At 42.6% G+C, this 25,000-nt stretch overlaps 1 protein-coding gene across 1 annotated transcript in view; it reads left to right on the top strand.

Moving 5' to 3' along the window:
* The window catches only part of LOC143290188 (uncharacterized), a 33,172-nt gene extending 8,695 nt beyond the window's left edge, over positions 1–24,477 (top strand). The window contains exons 3-6 of the mRNA XM_076599504.1: positions 14,754–14,992; positions 17,890–18,054; positions 18,859–19,067; positions 23,368–24,477. Coding sequence (XP_076455619.1) covers positions 14,754–14,992; positions 17,890–18,054; positions 18,859–19,067; positions 23,368–23,623 — 869 coding nt within the window. The 3' untranslated portion in view covers positions 23,624–24,477. The remainder of the gene's footprint in view (positions 1–14,753; positions 14,993–17,889; positions 18,055–18,858; positions 19,068–23,367) is intronic.
* Positions 24,478–25,000: the final 523 nt, after the last annotated feature.

The following is a 25,000-nucleotide window of genomic DNA, read 5'->3' as shown; positions in this document are numbered from 1 at the left end:
CTGATGTGTTGTGTCGGTGTGTTTGTTGCTGCGTTGTGTTGTGTTGATGTGTTGTGTTGATGTGTTTGTTGCTGCGTTGTGTTGTGTTGATGTGTTGTGTTGATGTGTTTGTTGCTGCGTTGTCTTGTGTTGATGTGTTGTGTTGATGTGTTTGTTGCTGCGTTGTGTTGTGTTGATGTGTTGTGTTGATGTGTTGTGTTAGTGTGTTTGTTGCTGCGTTGTGTTGTGTTGATGTGATGTGTTGATGTGTTGTGTTAGTGTGTTTGTTGCTGCGTTGTGTTGATGTGTTGTGTTGATGTGTTGTGTTGGTGTGTTTGTTGCTGTGTTGTGTTGTGTTGATGTGTTGTGTTGATGTGTTGTGTTGGTGTGTTTGTTGCTGTGTTGTGTTGTGTTGATGTGTTGTGTTGATGTGTTGTGTTGGTGTGTTTGTTGCTGTGTTGTGTTGTGTTGATGTGTTGTGTTGATGTGTTGTGTTGGTGTGTTTGTTGCTGTGTTGTGTTGTGTTGTTGTGTTGTGTTGATGTGTTTGTTGCTGTGTTGTGTTGTGGTGATGTGTTGTGTTGTGTTGGTGTGTTTGTTGCTGTGTTGTGTTGTGTTGTGTTGATGTGTTGTTTTGTGTTGATGTGTTGTGCTGATGTGTTGTGTTGATGTGTTGTGTTAGTGTGTTTGTTGTTGTATTGTATTGTGTCGGTGTGTTTGTTGCTGCGTTGTGTTGTGGTGATGTGTTGTGTTGTGTTGATGTGTTGTGTTGATGTGTTGTGTTGATGTGTTGTGTTGGTGTGTTTGTTGCTGTGTTGTGTTGTGTTGATGTGATGTGTTGTGTTGGTGTGTTTGTTGCTGCGTTGTGTTGTGTTGATGTGTTGTGTTAGTGTGTTTGTTGCTGTGTTGTGTTGTGTTGATGTGTTGTGTTGGTGTGTTTGTTGCTGTGTTGTGTTGATGTGTTGTGTTGATGTGTTGTGTTGGTGCGTTTGTTGCTGTGTTGTGTTGTGTGTTGATGTGTTGTGTTGATGTGTTTGTTGCTGTGTTGTGTTGTGTGTTGATGTGTTGTGTTGATGTGTTGTGTTGATGTGTTGTGTCGGTGTGTTTGTTGCTGCGTTGTGTTGTGTTGATGTGTTGTGTTGATGTGTTGTGTTAGTGTGTTTGTTGCTGCGTTGTGTTGTGTTGATGTGTTGTGTTGATGTGTTGTGTTAGTGTGTTTGTTGCTGTGTTGTGTTGTGTTGATGTGTTGTGTTGTGTTGGTGTGTTGTGTTGTGTTGATGTGTTGTGTTGGTGTGTTGTGTTGATGTGTTGTGTTGGTGTGTTTGTTGCTGCGTTGTGTTGTGTTGATGTGTTGTGTTGATGTGTTGTGTTGATGTGTTGTGTTGGTGTGTTTGTTGCTGCGTTGTGTTGTGTTGTGTTGTGTTAGTGTGTTTGTTGCTGCGTTGTGTTGTGTTGATGTGTTGTGTTGATGTGTTGTGTTGATGTGTTGTGTTGGTGTGTTTGTTGCTGTGTTGTGTTGTGTTGATGTGTTGTGTTGATGTGATGTGTTGTGTCGGTGTGTTTGTTGCTGTGTTGTGTTGGTGTGTTGTGTCGGTGTGTTGTGTTGATGTGTTGTGTTGGTGTGTTTGTGGCTGTGTTGTGTTGATGTGTTGATGTGATGTGTTGGTGTGTTTGTTGCTGCGTTGTGTTGTGTTGATGTGTTGTGTTGTGTTGTGTTAGTGTGTTTGTTGCTGTGTTGTGTTGATGTGTTGTGTTGATGTGTTGTGTTAGTGTGTTTGTTGCTGTGTTGTGTTGTGTTGATGTGATGTGTTGTGTTGATGTGTTTGTTGCTGCGTTGTGTTGTGTTGATGTGATGTGTTGTGTTGATGTGTTTGTTGCTGTGTTGTGTTGTGTTGATGTGATGTGTTGTGTTGGTGTGTTTGTTGCTGCGTTGTGTTGTGTTGATGTGTTGTGTTAGTGTGTTTGTTGCTGTGTTGTGTTGTGTTGATGTGTTGTGTTGATGTGTTGTGTTGGTGTGTTTGTTGCTGCGTTGTGTTGTGTTGATGTGTTGTGTTGATGTGTTGTGTTGGTGCGTTTGTTGCTGTGTTGTGTTGTGTGTTGATGTGTTGTGTTGATGTGTTTGTTGCTGTGTTGTGTTGTGTGTTGATGTGTTGTGTTGATGTGTTGTGTTGATGTGTTGTGTCGGTGTGTTTGTTGCTGCGTTGTGTTGTGTTGATGTGTTGTGTTGATGTGTTGTGTCGGTGTGTTTGTTGCTGCGTTGTGTTGTGTTGATGTGTTGTGTTGATGTGTTGTGTTAGTGTGTTTGTTGCGGTGTTGTGTTGTGTTGATGTGTTGTGTTGATGTGTTGTGTCGGTGTGTTTGTTGCTGTGTTGTGTTGATGTGATGTGTTGTGTTGGTGTGTTTGTTGCTGTGTTGTGTTGGTGTGTTGATGTGTTGTGTTGATGTGTTGTGTTGATGTGTTGTGTTAGTGTGTTTGTTGCTGCGTTGTGTTGTGTTGATGTGTTGTGTTGATGTGTTGTGTTAGTGTGTTTGTTGCTGCGTTGTGTTGTGTTGATGTGATGTGTTGTGTTGATGTGTTGTGTTGCTGCGTTGTGTTGTGTTGATGTGTTGTGTTGATGTGTTGTGTTGTGTTGGTGTGTTTGTTGCTGCGTTGTGTTGTGTTGATGTGTTGTGTTGATGTGTTTGTTGATGTGTTGTGTTGTGTTGATGTGATGTGTTGTGTCGGTGTGTTTGTTGCTGCGTTGTGTTGTGTTGTGTTGATGTGTTGTGTTGATGTGTTGTGTTGTGTTAGTGTGTTTGTTGCTGCGTTGTGTTGTGTTGATGTGTTGTGTTGGTGTGTTTGTTGCTGCGTTGTGTTGATGTGATGTGTTGTGTTGGTGTGTTTGTTGCTGCGTTGTGTTGATGTGATGTGTTGTGTTGGTGTGTTTGTTGTTGTGTTGTATTGCATTGTTGTGTTGTATTGTGTTGGTGTGTTTGTTGCTGTGTTGTGTTGTGTTGTGTTGATGTGTTGTTGTTGTGTTGTATTGCATTGTTGTGTTGTATTGTTGTGTTGTGTTGTGTTGGTGTGTTGTGTTGGTGTGTTTGTTGTCGTGTGTGTTGTGTTGATGTGTTGTGTTGATGTATAATGTTGTGTTGGTGTGTTTGTTGCTGTGTGTGTTGTGTTGTGTTGATGTGTTTGTTGTTGTGCTGTATTGCATTGTTGTGTTGTATTGTGTTGTATTGCATTGTTGTGTTGTATTGTGTTGCATTGTTGTGTTGTGTTGGTGTGTTTGTTGTCGTGTGTGTTGTGTTGTGTTGTGTTGATGTGTTGTGTTAGTGTGTTTGTTGCTGTGTTGTGTTGTGTTGTGTTGTGTTGATGTGTTTGTTGTTGTATTGTATTGCATTGTTGTGTTGTATTGTGTTGGTGTGTTTGTTGCTGTGTTGTGTTGTGTTGTGTTGATGTGTTGTTGTTGTGTTGTATTGCATTGTTGTGTTGTATTGTTGTGTTGTGTTGTATTGGTGTGTTTGTTGTCGTGTGTGTTGTGTTGATGTGTTGTGTTGTGTTGATGTATAATGTTGTGTTGGTGTGTTTGTAGCTGTGTGTGTTGTGTTGTGTTGATGTGTTTGTTGTTGTGCTGTATTGCATTGTTGTGTTGTATTGTATTGTTGTGTTGTATTGTATTGTTGTGTTGTATTATATTGTGTTGTGTTGGTGTGTTTGTTGTGTGTGTTGTGTTTGTTGTTGTGTTTTATTGCATTGTTGTGTTGTATTGTGTTGCATTGTTGTGTTGTGTTGTGTTGGTGTGTTTGTTGCTGTGTGTGTTGTGTTGTGTTGTGTTGGTGTGTTTGTTTTTGTGTTGTATTGCATTGTTGTGTTGTATTGTGTTGTATTGTTTTGTATTGTATTGTTGTGTTGTATTGTATTGTTGTATTGTGTTGGTGTGTTTGTTGTCGTGTGTGTTGTGTTGCATTGTGTTGTGTTGTATTGTTGTGTTGTATTGTGTTGTATTGTATTGTTGTGTTGTATTGTATTGTTGTATTGTGTTGTGTTGTGTTGATGTGTTGTTGTTGTGTTGTATTGCATTGTTGTGTTGTATTGTGTTGTATTGTATTGTTGTGTTGTGTTGGTGTGTTTGTTGTCGTGTGTGTTGTGTTGATGTGTTGTGTTGTGTTGGTGTGTTTGTTGTTGTGTTGTATTGCATTGTTGTGTTGTATTGTATTGTTGTGTTGTATTGTGTTGCGTTGGTGTGTTTGTTGCTGTGTGCGTTATGTTGTGTTGTGTTGTATTGTTGTATTGTGTTGTGTTTGTACGTCTCTGTTCCGCGTGAGTTGGTCCTCGGTTTGTGTGTTGGTGTGTTTGTTGCTGTATGTGTTGTGTTGTATTGTTGTGTTGTATTGTGTTGTGTTGCACGTCTGTGTTCCACATGAGTTGCTCCTTGGTTCGTCTTTGGTGTGTTTGTTTCTGTGTTGTGTTGTATCATACTGTATTGCAGTGTGTTGTATCGTATTGTACGTCTCTGTTCCACATGAGTTGCTCCTTGGTCCGTCTGTTGGCGTGTGTCATTATGTGTTGTGTTGTGTGGGTCTGGCCATTCAACCTCTTTGATAGTTAACCTGGTCCGCAAGTGCGTGTCTGTTCCGCGTGAGTTGGTCCTTGGTTCGTCTGTAGGTGTGTTTGTTTCTGTGTTGCATTATGATGTGTTGTGTTGTATTGTATTGTATTGTACTGTACCTCTCTGTGCAACTTGAGGTCACCCTTGGTTCATCGGTTGGTTTGTCTGTTGCTGTGATGTAATGTCTTGTATTGTATCATATCGTATTGTGCTGTGTTGTGCCGTGTTGTAGGTCTCTAGCCTCACGTGAGGTAGTCGTTGGTTCATCTGTCGGTTTGTTTCTTTCTGTGTTGTGTTGTGTTGTGTTGTATTGTGTTTGCATTGTGTTGTACCTATCTATTCCACATGAGTTGGTCCATGGTTCGTGTGTTGGTGTGTTTCTTTATGTGTTGTTGTGTAGGTCTGGTCATCAACACTTTGATAACGTGGTGTCGCTAGTACGTGTCTGTTCCACTCGTGTTGGCCCGTGGTTCGTGTTTTGTTTTCTGTTGTGTTGTGTTTTGTTGTATTCTGTTGGTGTTGTGTTGTATTGTATTGCATTGTGTTGTACTGTACTATACTATACTGTATTGTATTGTGTTGTATTGTATTGTAGTGTACCGTAATTTGTTGTGCCGTATTGCGTTGTATTGTACCCTGTTGTGTTGTGTTGTATTGTATTGTGTTGTTTTGTATTGTACTATATCGTGTTTGTGTTGTGTTGTATTGTACCGTGTTGTAGGTCTCTGTTCCTCGTCAAGTGGTGCTTAGTTTGTCTGTTGGTGTGTTTGTTTTTCGGTGTTGTGATGTGTTGTGTTGTATCATATTGTATTGTACTGTGTTGTGTTGTGCTGTGTTGTATTGCATTGTATTTTGCATTGTATTGTGTTGGATTGAATTGTATGGCGTTTTGTCACAGCATATTTTTCTGTGTGAAATTCGCGTGCCACTCCCTGTTTGTTTTTGTTGTTGTTGTTGTTGTTGTTTACTTTTTTTTCTTTCTTTTTGGACTGCAAGTGTTCTTGTATTTTCTCAAAAGAATTTTACCAGGGAGAACCCTTTTGTTTCCTAGGTTCCTTGTACTGTACTGTATATTACTGTACTGTACTGTACTGTATTGCTCCTGGTCACAACATATTTCTCTACGTGACATTTGGGCTGTTGTCCTCGGGGATGCTACCCCCCTTTTTTCCTGTTTTGTTTTGGGAGATCGAAAAACTCTCCACACCACCATGAGCCGTGACCAGGATTCGAACCCTGAACTCTCACCTTGCGAGCCCAAGGCATTGACCACGAGGCCGTTGTGCCCATCGTATGTCTGTCTTCTGTCAGTCTGTCTGCTTGTCTGTCTATCTGTCTTTGTCTGTGTGTCTGTCTGTCTGTCAGTGTGCATCCCTCTGTCTGTCTGTGTGTCCACGCCTTTGTGTTTATCTCACGCTGTCCCTTTTTTCTTTGAATGCCTGCTTGTCTGTTTGTCACTGTCGGTCTCTGTCCGTCTGTCTGCCTACGTGTGTGTTTGTCTATCTGTCTGTCTGTCTGTTTATCACGCGCGCGCGCGCGCTCACACACACACACACACACACACACACACACACACACACACACACAGAGGGTAGGATAAAAAAAAAGCTGTACAAGCTTATTCTTTTACCCTCAATAAAGATCATTTTGACTTTACACACACACACACAGACCAAGAATTAAAATTCTCTCCTCGCCTTTCTCTCTTTGCATCTCTCTCCTCACCATCCCTTTCTCTTGTCTCTCTCTGTCTTCCACCGCCCTCCCTCCCTCCCTCTCTCTCCCTTGCACAAGGGGGGCTAGAGTATGGCAGCAACACTGCAGTCAAAAGTGCGAAAAACCAGCTTATCTGGAATGGTGGTAGAAAGAATAGTTATAAATGTGCTGTATTTCGAAAACCTTCTGTGGAACTTTTCTGGTAGTTTTAACTCTCTCCATACGAACGGCGAAAGAGATGACGTCAACAGCGTTTCACCCCAATTACCATCATCAAAATATTGCAAGCGGAAGGCTCTTATACTGAAGAGGTGAATGTTGACAAAGAATACCACAATTCTGACGACGGAAGCTAAAGGTTGGGTCATTCAGACACCCACTGGACATCCGAGGGGTCTGTGTAGAGGAGAAGAGAGGACTGGCCGTACTGAGTGAGTTAATTCTTGGAATCAAATACACCACTGGCATTGATGACATAACTGAACTTTGATGGGCAGCATTTGAACATTTGCAGGGTCTTGAACCAGTGTGAAAATAGATAAAAATTGCACCTTCTGGAAAATAATAACAACTATCGAAATGCTTGTGCTATCCCAGTTGATGTATTCTTTATAATTAATCTTGTAAACCCATCAGATCATCAGACTTACGGAATGAAAAAAATTTTTTTTCAACAAATCACTAATGTGTTAGTATTAGGAAAATGATCAGTTAAAAATGTGTGATTTTGTTTTCTTATTCAGCTCATTAAAGATAACTTGGCTGAGGAGCTCACAAAGTAATCCTGGTTTACCGGACTCCATAAATATTTTGTGTGTGTATGTGTCTGTGCCTGCGTTTGTGCGTGGCTGCTTCTGTGTGTGTGTGTGTGTGTGTGTGTGTGTGTGTGTGTCTGTGTCTGTGTCTCTGTGTGTGTCTGTGTGCGTGTGTGTGTGTCTGTGTCTGTCTGTGTCTGTCTGTCTCTCTGTCTGAGTATGTTTGTGTCTGTGTGCGCATAATCATGTGGTGTGTTTATGTGTGTGTGTGTGTGTGTGTGTGTGTGTGTGTGTGTGCGCGCGCGCATGCACATATGCGCATATATATATATATATAGAGAGAGAGAGAGAGAGATAGATGTGTGCGTGCGTGCGTGCGTGTGTGTGTGTATGTGTGTATGTGTGTGTGATTTTGTTTTCTTTGTCAGCTCATTAAAGATAACTTGGCTGAGGAGCTCACAAAGTAATCCTGGTTTACCGGACTCCATAAATACTTTGTACACATATCTTAAAGAAATGAGACACTTAGGGGAGAATATCACCAAACTGACTGAGAACGTTGATGTTTTTGACTTTTTGCATTCATTATCAGTTGTTTCGCTTGTCAGTTTAACGACTTCTCTTTTACGAAGTCCTTTAAGTAATTTCCTGTAATTGTATTTAGATATATTTTTTCAAATTTCACCCTTATTTCACCCTCATTTCACCCTCATTTGCCCAGTTTCCCCCAACACTCCATTCATTCACATCTCCCACCCCTTCTAACCGATGATACTTAAATGTATTCATAAATACTTTAACAAAATGTCTTCTGTCACCGAAATGTGTGACGGGACATTAAACAAAATTCCTCCTCCATCACTGATACACAGACTCTCTCATTGTGTGTGTATGTGTGTGCGTGTGTGTGTGTGTGTGTTGAACCGATTGTGTGAACTAATAAGATGAGCTCACAAACGTGTATTTTTCACACCATAAAAGCTTTACGACTGAGTAGGCACGTGACTACCCCCCCTCTCTCTCTCTCTCTCTCTCTCTCTCGTGTGTGTGTGTGTGTGTGTGTGGTTGTACGCGCACGCGTATGTGTGTGTGTATATGTGTGGGTGGGGGGGACGACGGGGTGGCTGCACGCGCACTCGTATGTGTGTGTGTGTGTGTGTGTGTGTGTGTGCGTGCACGCGCGCGTGATTAAGAGTGTGTAAGTGTGTGTTTCGTGTCTGGCCCTATCACCAAACGGAGCAGCTGGTGGCCCGTGCGGGCGACAGCTTGTTCTCACGTGACAGGGACAAAAAAAATAACATAAAATAATCTCTTTGCCTTCCAAATCTATTTCGCTTTCAGAATACCTGATTCCGGCTGCCAATACTTTTTTGCTTCGTGAAATCTGCCCGCACAAGAAGGACACCTTTTGTAGTAGTTTGATCATGTTTGTGTCTGCTTATGTAAAAAAACAACAACAAAAAAACAACAACATAGAACAGTAACCGGACCTTCATGGCTTTGAAAAATTTTAATTTTTTTTAAATCCGTGTCACGCCCACTCAACAATCGGACAACTTTCTATTCGTTTATCACTTTGAATGCTGGCGAGTGAAAGGCTGCCTTCTCAAAGAGAGCTTACAGACCAGGATGGTGGTCACCATTCTTTATTTTGGACATGTCCTCTTGGGACTGCGTATCTACTGGGCAGTGAAATCGGTTACATCATTGATTGATAGCTTGCACAAAAGTAGTGAAAATAAATAGCCTGCATACAAAGGTAGTGACTGCACTTCAAATCCAGGCCTCATTAGATTTATTTTGCCATGTTTCGCCAATCAAGGGGTTAGCATTTCTTCTTCTTCTTCTTCTTCTTCTTCTTCTTTCGCGGGCTGCAACTCCCACGTTCACGAGTGGGCTTTTACGTGTATGACCGTTTTTACCCTGTCATGTAGGTAGCCATACTCTGTTTTCGTGGGTGGTTAGTAGTTAAAAGAACAGAAAAAAACCCACCCCACATCTCGTCGCATGACGACAGGATAAAAGATAGGAAAATCAACACTCCTTCAGGTTCCTTGCAGTTGTGAAGCAAGTTACAGCACGGCTGATCAAAAGAGGAAGTATTTCTTCAAGTCTGAAAAAAAAAGGGGATAAATAAAGTTACAAACCCCAGTCCAACAATGTTAAACACGGGTAGTGAGAGTATGGCTAACAGATGGGGAGAAAAGTTGGAATTTCTTTTCAGTGTCGCACAGTTGCAAGATAAGTGGATCTGGCGTGAAGGAGTCTGGGTGGGAAGTGGAAATAGAAACAAAATGGTAGCAGTTTCGCCAAGAGAGTACTGAGTTCAGTGTAGGGGAAATATATTTATACTGGTAGCTTACATTATTGTTCACCGTCATGCATTATGGTATATTTGGAAACTTTGCAGTTCCGAGGGGAAAAAAACAAACAAACAAAAACAACCGCGGTAGTGTTGAACATCGATGCACTTTAACTCACTCAGTACGGCCAGTCCTCTCTTCTCCTCTACACAGACCCCTCGGATGTCCAGTGGGTGTCTGAATGTCCCAACCTTTAGTTTCCGTCGTCAGAATTGTGGTATTCTTTGTCAGCATTCACCTCTTCAGTATAAGAGCCTTCCGCTTGCAATATTTTGATGATGGTAAATGGGGTGAAACGCTGTTAGCGTCGTCTCTGTCGCCGTTCGTATGGAGAGAGTTAAGGCGACATGATTCATAGGTCACGCGCGTCTGCATTTGAAAAGATCACCAAACGTGGCCTCATTAGCATCTGACAAAAAACAACGTGAGAGAGAGAGAGCTTTTACACCAGCCCTTTGGGTAAAGAGGAAGTGCAAACATGTGATTCGAATGATTGATGGTGTAAAAGCGCTTTGATTTATCTTTGCATAAGATTCAGCGCTGTGTAGTACTTTTTCTTTTTCCTTCTTCTTCTTCTGAATGTGCATGTATGCAACTGTAATGCTGGAGAGAGAGAGAGAGAGAGAGAGAGAGAGAGAGAGAGAGAGACTGAAATAATTTATTCATTCAAGGCTACAGTCCCACATGAACAAGGGGCAATAACAAAATTTGTAAATGTCATCATAACTGTCAGTATTTATGCAATCGATTTCACAGCTTAATAAAGAAACAAACTTGGACAATACTGTGTCTCTGAGCTTAAAAGCTCTAGTTGATACCATGCAAGGTTTCGAATAGTAGTATTATCATCAGTAGATACCATCAATAAACATAATCTAAACAAACATTGATATTCATAATACTTCTTTGGAATATGTTTCGAACGGAGATCGTTCAGGGCAGGACACTTCAACACAAAATGAACTTCGTCTTCAGTTGTTTCCCTGCACAAAGGACACAGCGTTAATGAATTATATACATTTGTATAACGATACTGATGTGTATTAATTCCGGAAATACCAAATCTAAATCTAGTCAAAATAAATCGTAAATGACGGTCCATGTTAGATATAAGATAGTTCTTCACAAAGTGGGCAGAAGTATACGATCTGTACAAATCAAATCTATCACTCGAATGTACATACTCCTCCCAATGTTGCCACCTACAGTCTATCAAACGTTGACGAAAAGGTTTCAAAAACATAGTCTAAGAAAAAGAAAAGAGAGAGAGAGAGAGAGTTCATTTGTCCAATTTTTCCAAACAGCACAGAGAGAGAGAGAGAGAGAGAGAGAGAGAGAGTTCATTTGTCTATTTTTTTCCAAACAGCGTTTTTGAAGACAAAACTAAAGATGTACGTAAAACTGATACCTTTAAGGGATTACACGGGCCATACGGGCCATATTGACAGCCATCCGGCAGATAAAATCTCCGTAATTCGAATTAAGATTGGCATATGTTATACAAAGTGCTCAGTACCCTCTCTCCTCCTCCTAATTTCTTCTACCCCCACCTCCTTGCTCTCTCCTCTACTGCTTTTGGGAAAGCACACAACGAGTCTACTCCCTTTTTGAAGTGTTAGTAGATATGCCAATACTCGTTTGGTTAGATATGCTTCCAGTTTTTCCTTTCAAGTTCGATTGGCAGCTGCTCCCTGTCTCCACCCCTCTTTCTTTTCTTTTGTAGGTTACTGATAAGTTAATGGCATTCTTCTTCTTCTTCTTCTTCTTCTTCTTCTTCTTCTTCTTCTTCTTCTTCTCCTCCTCCTCCTCCTCCTCCTCATTCGGCAGATGAACACCCCATTTTCTGCGACGAAGGCAGTAGTACGCTGCAAAACCTCCAGACAGCCGTAGAACTTCCGGGCCACTGGGGTCGTGTCGGGCCAGTTCCTTATGGAGGGAACAAGGCTGCAGCGAGAACTTCCGGGTCACTGGGGTCGTATCGGGCCAGTTCCTCATGGAGGGAACAAGACTGCAACGAGAACTTCCGGGTCATTGGGGTCGTGTCGGGCCAGTTCCTCATGGAGGGAACAAGACTGCAACGAGAACTTCCGGGTCACTGGGGTCGTGTCGGGCCAGTTCCTCATGGAGGGAACAAGACTGCAACGAGAACTTCCGGGTCACTGGGGTCGTGTCGGGCCAGTTCCTCATGGAGGGAACAAGACTGCAACGAGAACTTCCGGGTCATTGGGGCCGTGTCGGGCCAGTTCCTCATGGAGGGAACAAGACTGCAACGAGAACTTCCGGGTCATTGGGGCCGTGTCGGGCCAGTTCCTCATGGAGGGAACAAGACTGCAACGAGAACTTCCGGGCCACTGGGGTCGTGTCGGGCCAGTTCCTCATGGAGGGAACAAGACTGCAACGAGAACTTCCGGGTCATTGGGGCCGTGTCGGGCCAGTTCCTCATGGAGGGAACAAGACTGCAACGAGAACTTCCGGGTCATTGGGGCCGTGTCGGGCCAGTTCCTCATGGAGGGAACAAGACTGCAGCGGATGTTCTGTTGTGTGGCTGTCAGTCCCACAGGGGCACTGCACTGAGTGACCGATAAAGTATATGTCCTTGTTCTTGGTCCTGACGTTTCTCATGACGTAAAGGTCCTTTGTAGACATTGCTGTCCAAGTAGGGTCCTCACAACAGGGCCAGTGAAATGGACGTCTCGCGTGTAGTCCTGTTTTCTGAAGTCGGCACCTCACAGTGTCAGCACGTGACAAACTGGAAAACGTCTGTCGATGACTTGTCTTGCCGTCTGGGGTGTTGGCGAAAATCGGTTCCGAAGAGATGAAGCTGCCGGCTGCAGACGTTTTGATGTGGAGTGGTGACACGTGGTTGATCTGAACGAGTCGTTCAGCACAGCTGCCTATTTGCTGGTACCGCTGCTGTTGCTGTCATCGCATGACGGTAGTGTGATGACAGCGAAGTCTCTCAACAGCTTGTCTACTTTTTCCAAGGGTTCGCTCTTTTTCCTGTGCACCAAAGTTTGCCATGGTTTGCTGAAGTCCTGAATGACATGCGAAAGTTTGAGGTGGTGGTATGTTTTCTGGTGGTGTTAGCACAGCCTGCATCAAACCTTTAGCGTTTGGGGTTCAAGATTTTGAATACACGTACACCGTGGGAGGTCGTTCGTTCTTTTTTCATTTATAGTCCGTTCCGTGGGAGCAAAAGTTGTTGAAACGTCTCGGTAGCAAACGTTGTTGGAACGTTTTGGGAGCAAACATTGTCGAAACGTCTTGTGAACAACGGTTGTTTAAACTTTTGGGAGCAAACGTTATTGAAACGTTTTGCACTTGCTGTACAGTCTTTGCTGGTCACATTTAACCCAAAGTTCATTTCAAGGTGTGTCGTTCCTCTGTGTGAACTACCATCACAGATCCAGGAAGATCCGGTGTGGATGCAAACTTTAGCAAATCATAATAGAATGGTGCTTAATTAAAGCGGTTAATTACAAAAGTATCCCGGTTTTATCGCGTGAACAAAAGCCAGTGTTGCCTGTGTTCTAAATTGGAGAGAGAACGTGTGTGCAGCAGACATTTCTCCCGTGGGGCGCATCAAGTATAGACCTCAAAGCTGATATGGTAAATTACGTAGGCCAATCAGTACCCCCCACCTCCCACCCCCCCGCCCTAACCCCACCGCCTCCCAAAGAAAAAAAAAGAAAAGGAAAGGAAACGAATTGGCAGGTCATATCGGAAGCGTTGTGGCACTTTTGGTTACGCGTCAAACATCTCACCCAGTGTTCACAAGTGAGCAAGATTTACGGCATGCTGTTGTGTACCCAGATAGCATGCAAACATTTTAAAAACGGTTTTTCTTTAACATTTACCAAGAACTAGTAAACCATTTAAAATCAAGTGAACCAAAATGAAACGTTTTTAAAACGTATCTTGAAAAATGCACTTTGCTCCGGTTTTCTTCACTCAGCCTACGTGTGAAAGGGTAATAACAAAGGCGAAACATAGTCATCGAACATTTAAACGCCAGAGGGTTATAGGTCAAATTAAAACAAATCTGCCATAAGATCATAAAGATATACAAGCAAAGCAAAGCAAATGTACAATCCTTTTCTCAACCTATCTTGCCCGATCATAAAGATATACAAGCAAAGCAAAGCAAATGCACAGTCCTTTTCTCAACCTATCTTGTGAACAGATGCACAGTCCTTTTCTCAACCTATCTTGTGAACAAATGCACAGTCCTTTTCTCAACCTATCTTCTGAACAGATGCACAGTCCTTTTCTCAACCTATCTTGTGAACAAATGCACAGTCCTTTTCTCAACCTATCTTGTGAACAAATGCACAGTCCTTTTCTCAACCTATCTTGTGAACAGATGCACAGTCCTTTTCTCAACCTATCGTGAACAGATGTACAGTCCTTTTCTCAACCTATCGTGAACAAATGCACAGTCCTTTTCTCAACCTATCTTGTGAACAGATGCACAGTGTTTTTCTCAACTGTCTTGTGAACAGATGCACAGTCCTTTTCTCAACCTATCTTCTGAACAAATGCACAGTCCTTTTCTCAACTTGCCTTGTGAACAAATACAAAGTCCTTTTCTCAGATGCACAGTCCTTTTCTCAACCTATCTTGTGAACAAATGCACAGTCCTTTTCTCAACCTATCTTCTGAACAAATACACAATCCTTTTCTCAACCTATCTTGTGTTGGTCAAGCCGCGCCAACGAAGGTTGGGATCAGACATGAATTATTCATAATTATGTATCCGATGTTTAACTAAATCACCTGGGTATAAAGTTTACTAGCCAGATGTCACTCTGTAATCGAATTCGCAGTGTTTATAGGCGACTCGTAAACACAAGTAGACAACCATGGCTGTAAGCGGATAGCGTCATTACTTTAACTGCATAATTGGTGACTCCGTTTTCATAAGCTTGAAGGGAGGAAGGTGGGGAGGACAGGGGAGGGGGGAACATTCGGGCAGTGTGAGGTTGAGTGGTGGAGTTATTATTATTATTACATGGTTATTGCTGGGGGGGGAGGAGCGGGTGGGAGGGTGTGTGTGTGTGTGTGTGTGGGGGGGGGGGTTACGGGGCGGGGGGGGGGGGGGGGGGGGGGGGATCTAACATGTGTCCTTGTATACGGTTATTGTTGCATGTTTGTTGCATTGCAAGAGATAGTGCTGCTGTATTTGTTGTTTGCACAACTATACTGTTGCTGTTGCCCTGTTTATATGATAATTTAGTGCAACAGGCAGTCACTATTTGTTGTTTGTGGACTATAAATGATCGTAGTACTACAGTGTTGCTGCGATATACTGCTTCTGGTTAACTTTGCCTGACACTATTTTCTCCTCAGTTTCAGTAATTCCAAGCATCCTCGGGGAAAATGCAACGGAATCAACCTACGTCCTTCCCGTCTCCCTTGCTGATTGGTCCGTTCCAATATGGGGCGTGGTTTATGTGTACCAAGGGTCCTGGTTGGCCTACGCGGTGACTGGCATCTGCAGGAAGACCGCTGCTGGCCCCGCCTACAACAACCCCAAACTCCTTCCAGTTCAGATCCACATCTTCTTTTCTTTGGCCGTTTTGTTACAGGTAGATACAGCTCCAATCCATTGACACTAATATCCCCAAGACGGTCGTCTTTCTTTGCTTCATGCAACAAGTAACTGATGGATCCAGTAAAGTCCCAAATTATGTGACATTTCATGCCCAGTTCTCATGGTGACCTCAGTTTCGATACCCCTCCACTTCCGCGCTTGGGGTAAGTCTTGTCAAGGTCTTCAGTGTCAGTGGATTCGTGGGGGACTGTCGTTGGAGGGACGTAGTGGCGGTCTCCACTCTGGGGGAAATGCTCACTCAGTCTGGCTCCGCGACTAAGCTATTATTGTCGTCAGTATGGGGTTTAGTAGGTGGTGTCCTAAGTACCTTAAATCAGAACAGGCATTGCCGAACACCACCAAAGTGACTCAGCAGCAGTGCAGGGTCTCTTCTGGTATGTGGCCCCTTGGCGACCTAATATCGATTGTTCCCTGTGGACTACCAGCGCTGGGACTGAGACAGACAAACCCGGATGTGGTTGTGTATGGGAGACTCGGAATGAGCGGCGAGGGAGTAATGCCACTGAAATGATGCAGATGATCGGGCAGAAAAAACAAAACAAGAAAAAAAACCGGATGGAGCGATTTTTGGCAGCGTCCGGGCAGGTCATTTCCGGTTGAGTTTCGGAGTGGACGACCGTCTCTACACGTGGTACTTTTTACCATGCTTGAGGGTCCCCCAACTGCGCCAGTGTTCCCTGTCCTGCGCAGAAAGCTAAGAACAGATGCCTCCCATTGCACTGTTGTTGTCAGCTACTGAAACTGAACCGGAAGTCGACTCTCCCGTCCTCTGTCAGATTAGTCTCGTCCAGCGCTTCGAAACAAACACAATAGTCTAGCTTAACGTCATGAGACGACCGTCGATGAGATGTTAGTGTCTTTGCTCCAGTCCAGTATGTGTTATTGTTGCTGCTTTGTATGTACCTACACCAGCTCTTATATAACATGTCTTAAAGTGGTAAAAATGTTATTGTGTACTATTACTCTGATCTCACTTGTGTTATCGCACCTATTCTGTGTGTACCTTTCGCTCTAATCTCATGTTTTATTGTGTCTTTTATTTGTGTAACTGTATTTCCTTATCTCGCGTATGTGTTATCGTACCTATTCTGTGTGCACCTATACCTCTAATCACACACATGCTATTGTCCCTTTTCTTTGTGTGTCAATAGCTCTGATCTCATTTGCGTTATTGTACCTATCATGCGTGTACCTGTAGCTCTGTTGTATTGTATTTTACTGTAGTGTAGTGTACTGTATTACTCTTTGTCATTACATATTTCTCTGTGTCAAATTTAGGTTGCTCCATAGTGCAGCGCCACATATTTTGGGGGTCTGTCTGCGAGAGTATTTGTTGTCTTCTCAGACGTGGATTCTTTTATTTGCGCTAAGTGCGTGCTGCAAACGGGACCTCGGTTTATCGTTTCGCGTGCTTGCTCTGATCTCGCATGTGTTATTGTATTCATTCTACGGTACCGTATTGTGTGTGTACATAAATATAGCTCTAATCTCTCAGGGTCTGCCCCCCCCTCCCCTCCACCCCCCTTCCGTCTTGTACTTCATGCCGTCCTCTGAAGTTTCAGTTTCAGTTTCTCAAGGAGGCGTCACTGCGTTCGGACAAATCCATATCCGCTGCACCACATTGCTAGGCAGATGCCTGACCAGCAGCATAACCCAGCGCGCTTGTCAGGCCTTTGGTGCATGCATATATAAATGTGTACCTATCAGAATGGATATCTTTTTACATTATTTTGCCAGAGGACAACACTCTCGTTGTCATGGGTTCTTTTTCAGTGCGCAAAGTGCGTGCTGCACACGGGACCTCGGTTCATCGTCTCATCCGAAAGACTAGACACTCAGTTTGATTTTCCAATCAAACTTGGGAGAAAGGGACAGGGCGGAATTCGAACCCACCCCCTCACGTACTCTCCGCGTTGGCAGCTGAGCTTCTTAACTATTCTGCCACCTTCTTCCAAAAACAGTACTGTATTTCACGCCCTCTTCTTTTCTCTTCTTTTTCGGTGCCTTTTCATTTTTTCTCGACATTGAAACAAGTATTAAAGTAATAAGTATATGTCTTTTATAGTTACAGGAATTAACATTTGTAGATATAACGATTGTGTAATGGCTCTCAATAGCGTGCACGAGGGATTTTTAAACCCACTCCGTCCTCTCGAGATTCTACCCCTCTCCACAGCACAAATATGTTTTTTATGATTAATCTGAGACTAAAGGTTAACAGTTAACCCAGGATTCTTGATGCTTCGTTACTTTATTCATGAAAAAAACAACAACAAAAAAACAGGGCCTGGATTTATTACTCTCTCATCATCATCAACATCATCATCATCGTCATCATCCAGTTGACGGCCACAATCGTCATGTCGATTACTCTGCCACGACTAGAGGGTTGCGTGGAGAGATAGAGATGCTGTCGTTTAGAAAAGATAAAGAACTAGAAAGATGAGAGGGAAAAAAAAAAGAGTTAACATTACACCTACTCTGTGTGGGTTTTATCAGCAGACTACTACTACTTTTCGCTCTTCACCCATCAGAAGGGAGGGCTGGGCCCAAAAATAAATGAAAAAAATCAAAATTTTCTAAAGATTGGAGGGAGAGGGGGGGTATTTGGGAGGGGGATGCCTAATCCTACCTACTCTATCTAACTACTACTACTACTACTACTACTACTACTCTCTGTCTTTCCCCAACCGAAGTCAGGAATAATCCATTCACACATGGGTAGAGTGAGGAAAATCGTAGTAGTTGGAGTGACTTCCCCAAAGACGTACAGCGCCATGTCGAAACGGGGCTTCGAACCCCGGTCATTGGTGAATGCTGCCTCGGAAGTACACTTCAACACCTGACCGATTGTGTGCCACGGCTCTGCAGGTGGGCTGGCTGATCTCCATGGACAAACAGAACCTGGGCTTCGCTCTTCTGCTGGTCCTCATTGCCACAGGCTTCGCAGTGGCCTCCCTTGGCGAGAGTTACCGGGTCTTGGCCAGCACTCAGTCCCTGCTGATGCAGCAGGAGCGGACGTGGGATCTGTGGGCGGTATGTTGTTCGTCGTCATCATCGTCATCATCATCACCATCATCATCATAATCATCATCACCACCATCATCATCATCATCGTCACCACCATCATCATCATCATCGTCATCGCCATCATCATCGTCATTGTATCATCATCATCGGCAGCGGCAGCAGCAGCATCAGCAGCATCACCGTCATCATCTCATTTTCTTCATCTTCATCATCATCAACATCAACATCATCATCATCGTCATCATCATGATCTTCTTCGTCGTCGTCGTCGTCTTCGTAGTCGTCATCATCATCATCATCACCATCATCATTATCTTCTTCTTCTTCATCGTCATCATCATCATCATCATTATCTCTTCTTCGTGCAGAGAGAGAGAGAGAGAGAGAGAGAGAGAGAGCTACGATTATTTAGAATACATACTTTCTCAGCTTACTCTTGGATATTGTTATTATCATTATTATTGTCATCATTATTATTTTTTAATTTTAAAAAAAATTCATTTTTTATGCACATGTCCAGCAATGAATGTATGCACTGTGAACAGACAGCAAACAGTCGTTCAGTCTTGAGTCCGTATACCTCCAGTTTTGAAGGTCCGAGTCTTATTCGCCCTAAGGAGTTTAATAATAGTGTGTCATGAACTTTGTGTTGTTTTGCAGGTTTTGATTTTTTTTAATATGCATATTTATATGTGATAAAGTTTATTTTTAACACGGTTGTATTTTTCTACTTAGTTGTCATAGTTGTGGCTCTGTGCGTGTCTGCTGGACTAAAAAAAAAAAAACCCAACAATTTCAACGTGTCGAAAGGTTCGAGTCCTGGCTCAGAACGGCCTGGCTGTGTTCAGCACGTGGCTCACGCTCCACGCCTGTTTGACCTTTGTCCTCTTCCTGAGCTTCGGCGTTGACACGCGCCACGTGAGCGCCAGGACGTCCTCGTTGGTGGAGATCTGCTTCGCTGGCTTCCTGGTCTTCGTTTACGTGCTGAGTGACCTCACTGTCTTCGATAGATTCTCCAGGTAAACTTGGAAAACGAAACAGTAAAATCTAAATTAAACACAACCGTAAAACAGCAGCCGTCTGTCAACGACGGATTCTCCAGGTAAACTTGGTAAATGAAACTGTAAAACCTAAATTAGATACAATATAAAACAGCAGTATTCGTTTACGTGCCGAGTTAACTCACCGTCTTCCATAGAATCTGCAGCCAGGTAAACCTGGAAAATGCAATAGTAAAACCCAGTTAGACACAACGTAAAACAACAGTGTTCGTTTACTTGATGAGTGATCTCATTGTCTTCGACAGATTCTCCAGGTAAACTTGGAAAATGAAACAGTAAAACCTAAATTAGACACAACCAAAAAACAGTCGTCTTATGTCTTCGACAGATTCTCCAGGTGAACTTGAAACGGTAAAGCCTAATCAGACACAACCATGTAAAAGCAGTCTTCGTTTACGTGGTAAGTGACCTTGCTGTCTTGGACAGATTCTCCAGGTAAACTTGGAAATTGACATAGTAAAACCCTTTGAGAAATGAACATCAAACAGCACAGTTTTGTGTGCGTGAGGTGTATTTTTGAGGGTCTACAGTCTTTGATATATTCTCCAGGAAAACGTGGAAAATAAAACAGCAAAATCCAATCAGAAACAAACATAAAGCAGCAGTCTTCGTTGACGCGCTGAGTGATCTTACTGTCTTCGACAGATTCTCCAGGTAAACTTGGAAATCGACACAGTAAAACCCAGTCAGACACAACCAAAAAACAGTAGTCTTTCGTGATGAGTCATCACACTGTCTACGACAGATTCTCCAGGTGGAAATTGTCACAGTAACGTGGAAATTGTCACAGTAATACCCAGCTAGAGTTCAAGTCAGTCACTCAAGGAGACGTCACTACGTTCGGACAAATCCATACACGCTACACCACATCTGCTAAGCAGATGCCTGACCAGCAGCGTAACCCAACACGCTTAGTCAAGCCTTGAGATCCAATTTTAAACAAATACAAAGCAGCAGTTTTCGTTGCCGCGCTGACTCATCTCACTGTCTTTGACAGATTCTCCAGGTAAACTTGGAAAATGGAAAAATAACACCCAGTTAGTAACAGACATAAACCAGCAGTCTTTGCTGACCTGCTGAGTGACCGTACTGTCTTCGATAGATTCTCCAGATAAACTTGGAAACTGAAACGGTAAAGCCTAATCAGACACAATCATGAAAAAGGGTGGGGTAGGTATGGGTAGTTGCGAACGATCCAGCCGAAGCGACCAGTTCAGCGTGTGTACTGTACAAATTACATGTCGTGCGATAGTTAAACGTAGTTCTTTTGTTTTTGAAGGCTTCCTCCGACTTGTTGCACCAGGAAACGTTCGTCTGCTCATTCTGTTTAACGTTTTGTCGACGTTTGAAATAGCACGGGTGCCTGAGGGTAAATGCGAACGGGCAAGTCTGATTGCGAACGATGGCTTTGGGTACATATTGGCAGTTAAAACAGAAGCAGGTCTTTAACTCATTGACATAACGTATTATTGGAACATCAGTGCTCCAGACTGTTGTTTTGTTGGTTTTGATCACATGCACACAAACACACAGACATTTATACACACACACCCCACACCGCACACAAACACACCCTATGGAGAGTGCTCAGTAACTGTGCAGCATCGTTCGCAAATAAACTCACGTCAAAATATCCTGTGGTCTAATTGCGAACGACAATATTTTTCATATTCCTGTCAAAACTGACGCCCTAATCTGTCACGAATATGCTTTCTTAAATTCTCCCAGCACTGGTAATGCGCATTCAACATATCCGGTCAAATAAAATTATTTTAAACTGTGTCGAAGTTTAAGTCCTACAACTTGGTGCGCAAAGAGAAGAAATAGCGTGGAAATAGCCAGAAATAGCTGATGTTTGACTGGTTCTTTGAAATGGGTATTCGTTAAAGTATTAGGAAAAGGTCGAAGCAGACGTTAAATTGTGAAATTCAACCATTAAGAACGCTTCGAAGTGGGGCGGTGTACGAATCGTTCGCAATTACAAGCTGTTTGCAATTACCCATACGTACCATATAGTCTTTGATATGTTATCTGGAAAACGTTGAAAATAAAACAGTGAAACCTAACTTAGACACAAAATAAAGTAGTAGGCTTCCTTCATGTGCTGAGCGATCTCACTGTTTTCTACAGATTCTCCAGGTAATCTTGGAAATTGACACAGTCAAACTCATTTAGAGTTCAGTTCAGTTACTCAAGGAGGCGTCACTGCATTAGGACAAATCCGTATACGCTACAACACATCTGATAAGTAGATGCCTGACCAGCAGCGTAACCCAACGCGCTTGGGAGCCAATAAAAAACAAACACAAAGCAGCAGTCTTCGTTGATGCGCTGAGCGATCTCACTGTCCTGTCGAGTTTCTTCAGATAAATTTGGAAAATGAAACAGTAAAATCCACTTTGAAACAAATAGAAAGCAGCAGTCTTCGTGTTGAGTGACCTAATTACTTGCAATATATCACCCAGGTTAACTTGGAAAATGAAACAGTAAAATCCACTTTGAAACAAATAGAAAGCAGCAGTCTTCGTGTTGAGTGACCTAATTACTTGCAATATATCACCCAGGTTAACTTGGAAAATGAAACAGTAAAATCCACTTTGAAACAAATAGAAAGCAGCAGTCTTCGTGTTGAGTGACCTAATTACTTGCAATATATCACCCAGGTTAACTTGGAAAATGAAACAGTAAAATCCACTTTGAAACAAATAGAAAGCAGCAGTCTTCGTGTTGAGTGACCTAATTACTTGCAATATATCACCCAGGTTAACTTGGAAAATGAAACAGTAAAATCCACTTTGAAACAAATAGAAAGCAGCAGCTGACTGTTGAGTGACCTAATTACTTGCAATATATCATCCAAGGGCCCTATTCAAGACAAAATTCATTTTGCCTTCAGGCAAGTTATCTTTGACATGGTTGGGACCCGGGGTACAGTTTACCTTGAATGGTAAGTTATATTCCTATTCAAGACACAGCAGTTGCTCAGACAGCTGATCCATCATCTTTTCTTTCTTTTTCTTTTTTTTTTTTTTTAATCCCAATGATTTCCCCTCTGCGGCATGCTCTCAGTTTCACTTCTCATTGCACCACAGCTCGGAACATTGTCGAGAGAGTTCGCAAAACACGTGCTATCCGTAAAGCACTCCTGCTTTCCCTTTTAAAAAAAGAAAAAAATGCTGCAAAAGTATCCGCCATATTTACCTCTGCTTCGTGGGCAGTCACCCTTGGCAGGTAGTAAGGGTAAATTGCTTTCGGGTTTGTAGACAGGGGGGTAGACTCTTGTGTTCCTGAAACTGGATATTGCTTACCCTCGGGCAGTTTGCCTTGCCTCAGGCAGATTACCCACAGGTACACATTTACCCTCAGGCACGATGTTCTGTTGAATACGGCCCCAGGTTAACTTTGAAAATGAAGAGTAAACCCAAAATATATACAAACACAGAACAGCAGTCTTACTTGATGAGCGACCAGACTGTCTTAAGGTAAACTTGCAAAAACGGTAAAACCCAATTAAACACGACCGTAAGACAGCAGTTTTCGTTGGTGTGCTGAGTGATCTCACTGTCTTCGTAAGATTTTCCAGGTAAATAGAGCAGTCTTCCTTTATGTGCTAAGTGACTTCACTGTCTGCGGGAGATTCTCAAGGTAAACTTGGAAAATGGAACAGTAAAACCCTATTCAAAACGAACGAAAAAAAAACGATCACAAAGCAGTACAGATGTGTGTGTGTGTGTGTGTGTGTGTGTGTGTGTGTGTGTCCGGGGTTCTGTATGCGTGAGTGGGGGCATGCCTTTCTGTATGTGTGTGTTTCTGTGTGTGCTCTCAAGAGCGTACCTCTTCGTTTGCCGGTGTTCGCGTGCCTCTGTGTGTGTCTGTGTGTGCGCATGTTCACATGACACTGTGTGTGTGTGTGTGCGCGCGCGCGGGCGTATGTGTGTAAGTGTTTCTTTTAGATAAATATTTTGGTTTTGGTTTTTTGTTTGTTTTACCGGAAATAGCGCTTCTTAGTTTTCTTTAAAATACATGTTATAATATCTCTTACTGTTTTATAAAACAAGCTGTTAAGTTTTGATCACTTTCATATTTGGATTCAATCTTTTCACCTTTGAGTTGAAATTTTGTTATGTTCATATATATGTTAGACTCGACTTCGGGGCTGAGAGACTGACTGATGTGAGTGACGAGCCTTTGAATGCACATGCAATTTCCAATCGGATTAATAAAGATGTATTGTGTTGTATTGTATTGTTTTGTTCAGGTTTGTCCTTGCCCCCTACCTGGCTTTCATCCTCTTCCACGCTGCCCAGATGGACAAGTACTGGCCCGACACTCACGCTGCCATCTTTGTGTTGCTAGCCCTCTGCATGACCTTCACCTTCCTCGCCTTCTTCCTCAAGGTCATCGTGTTGCTATGGCGACAGAGGCCGCGGCGCGAGCAGGAGCCCAAGGTCACCGTGTCGCGCCCCCTGCCGCCAGACATGGAAGAAGAGGCCTACCTGCTGGATCCCAAGTGAACTGTTGTTGACTCCACTGTTGAAATGTCTAATCATTTTGAAGAAGAAGAAGAAGAAGAAGAAGAAGAACAACAACAACAACAACAACGAGACCCAGGCAAACACAAAATTGATAACCATTCTTCTTCAGAAGCTGCAATGGCTGCTCATTACACATAGTATGGATTACAATCTGGTTAGCAGTCTTTTTAATGTCATAATGAACCATACACCACCCACATACCCTTTTTTTTTTTTAATACTTATTTTCGATCTAAGTCAGAGAGCATTATGCTCAGCTGCTCATTCTGGAGTGCTGATATTCATCGTAAAAAAATAAAATAAAATAAAATTAAATCGGCTCTTTTTCTCCTGTTTTGGTCCAGTTGTGTAAAACAAAATGTCTTTTCAGTTCGTCACGTCGATTATCCAAAGGTGTCTCCAAACGTACTCTTCCGTTCTGCCTAGCATCGTTGCTTCTGGTTGTGTGGTGTGTGTGTGTGTGTGTGTGTGTGTGTGTGTGTGTGTGTGTGTGTGTGTGTGTCTATCTCTCTCTCTCTCTCTCTCTCTCTCTCTCTCTCTCTCTCTCTCTCTCTCTCACTATATATAGATATGTGTGTGTGTGTGTGTGTGTGTGTGTGTGTGTGTGTGTGCGCGCGCGCGCGCACGTTCGTTCTTGTATTGTGTACTTGATGCATGTATGTTTAAGCATGTATAACTTTTTGTTATAAATGCCACAAGCCGAGTTGTGAGCATCATTCGGTATTATTGCTATTATCATCATAATCATTTCTTCTTCTTCTTCTTCTTGTTAGTAGTATCATTGTATTATTATTATTATTATTATTATTATTATTATTATTATATTTGTTGTTGTTGTTAGTAATAGTAGCAGTATCATTGAACTGTTATTATGTTGTTGTTGATGATGATGTTGTGGTTGTTGTGGTTGTTATTTTTATTGGTAGTTGTATTACTGAGTTGTAATGTACTCCTACTCCTACTACTACCACCACTACTACTATTGTTGTTGTTGCTGTTGTTGTTTATCTCTACATATTGACCCCACCACCGGTGCTCCGACCCCCACCCCACATCTCACCATTATCTCGTTCTAAACAGAAGAATCCATAAACCTTGATTAACTGATCCTGTTATACGAAGTATTGATCACTTTCGGGAGTATTTTATACAAAACACAAAGTCTTGTTGTTTCTTTTCATCCCATCTTGACATTTTGATGGGGAAACCGCCTGTTCAAAGTACGTTCTATTTTTTTTTTTCCCCAACAGGCATTTTATTAATAAAAATAAAAGTCTCTTGTTGTTTTAATCAAGCCCACCTTACCATTCCCATTTCCCAGTATTATTTCCAAAACTACCCCCCAACCCCCACCCC

Source organism: Babylonia areolata, chromosome 15 (genome assembly GCF_041734735.1).
Source record: "Babylonia areolata isolate BAREFJ2019XMU chromosome 15, ASM4173473v1, whole genome shotgun sequence".
In the NCBI taxonomy this organism is placed as follows: Eukaryota; Metazoa; Mollusca; class Gastropoda; order Neogastropoda; family Buccinidae; genus Babylonia; species Babylonia areolata.
Note: the sequence above shows the minus strand (reverse complement) of the source record. Positions and strands in the feature narration are given on the sequence as shown.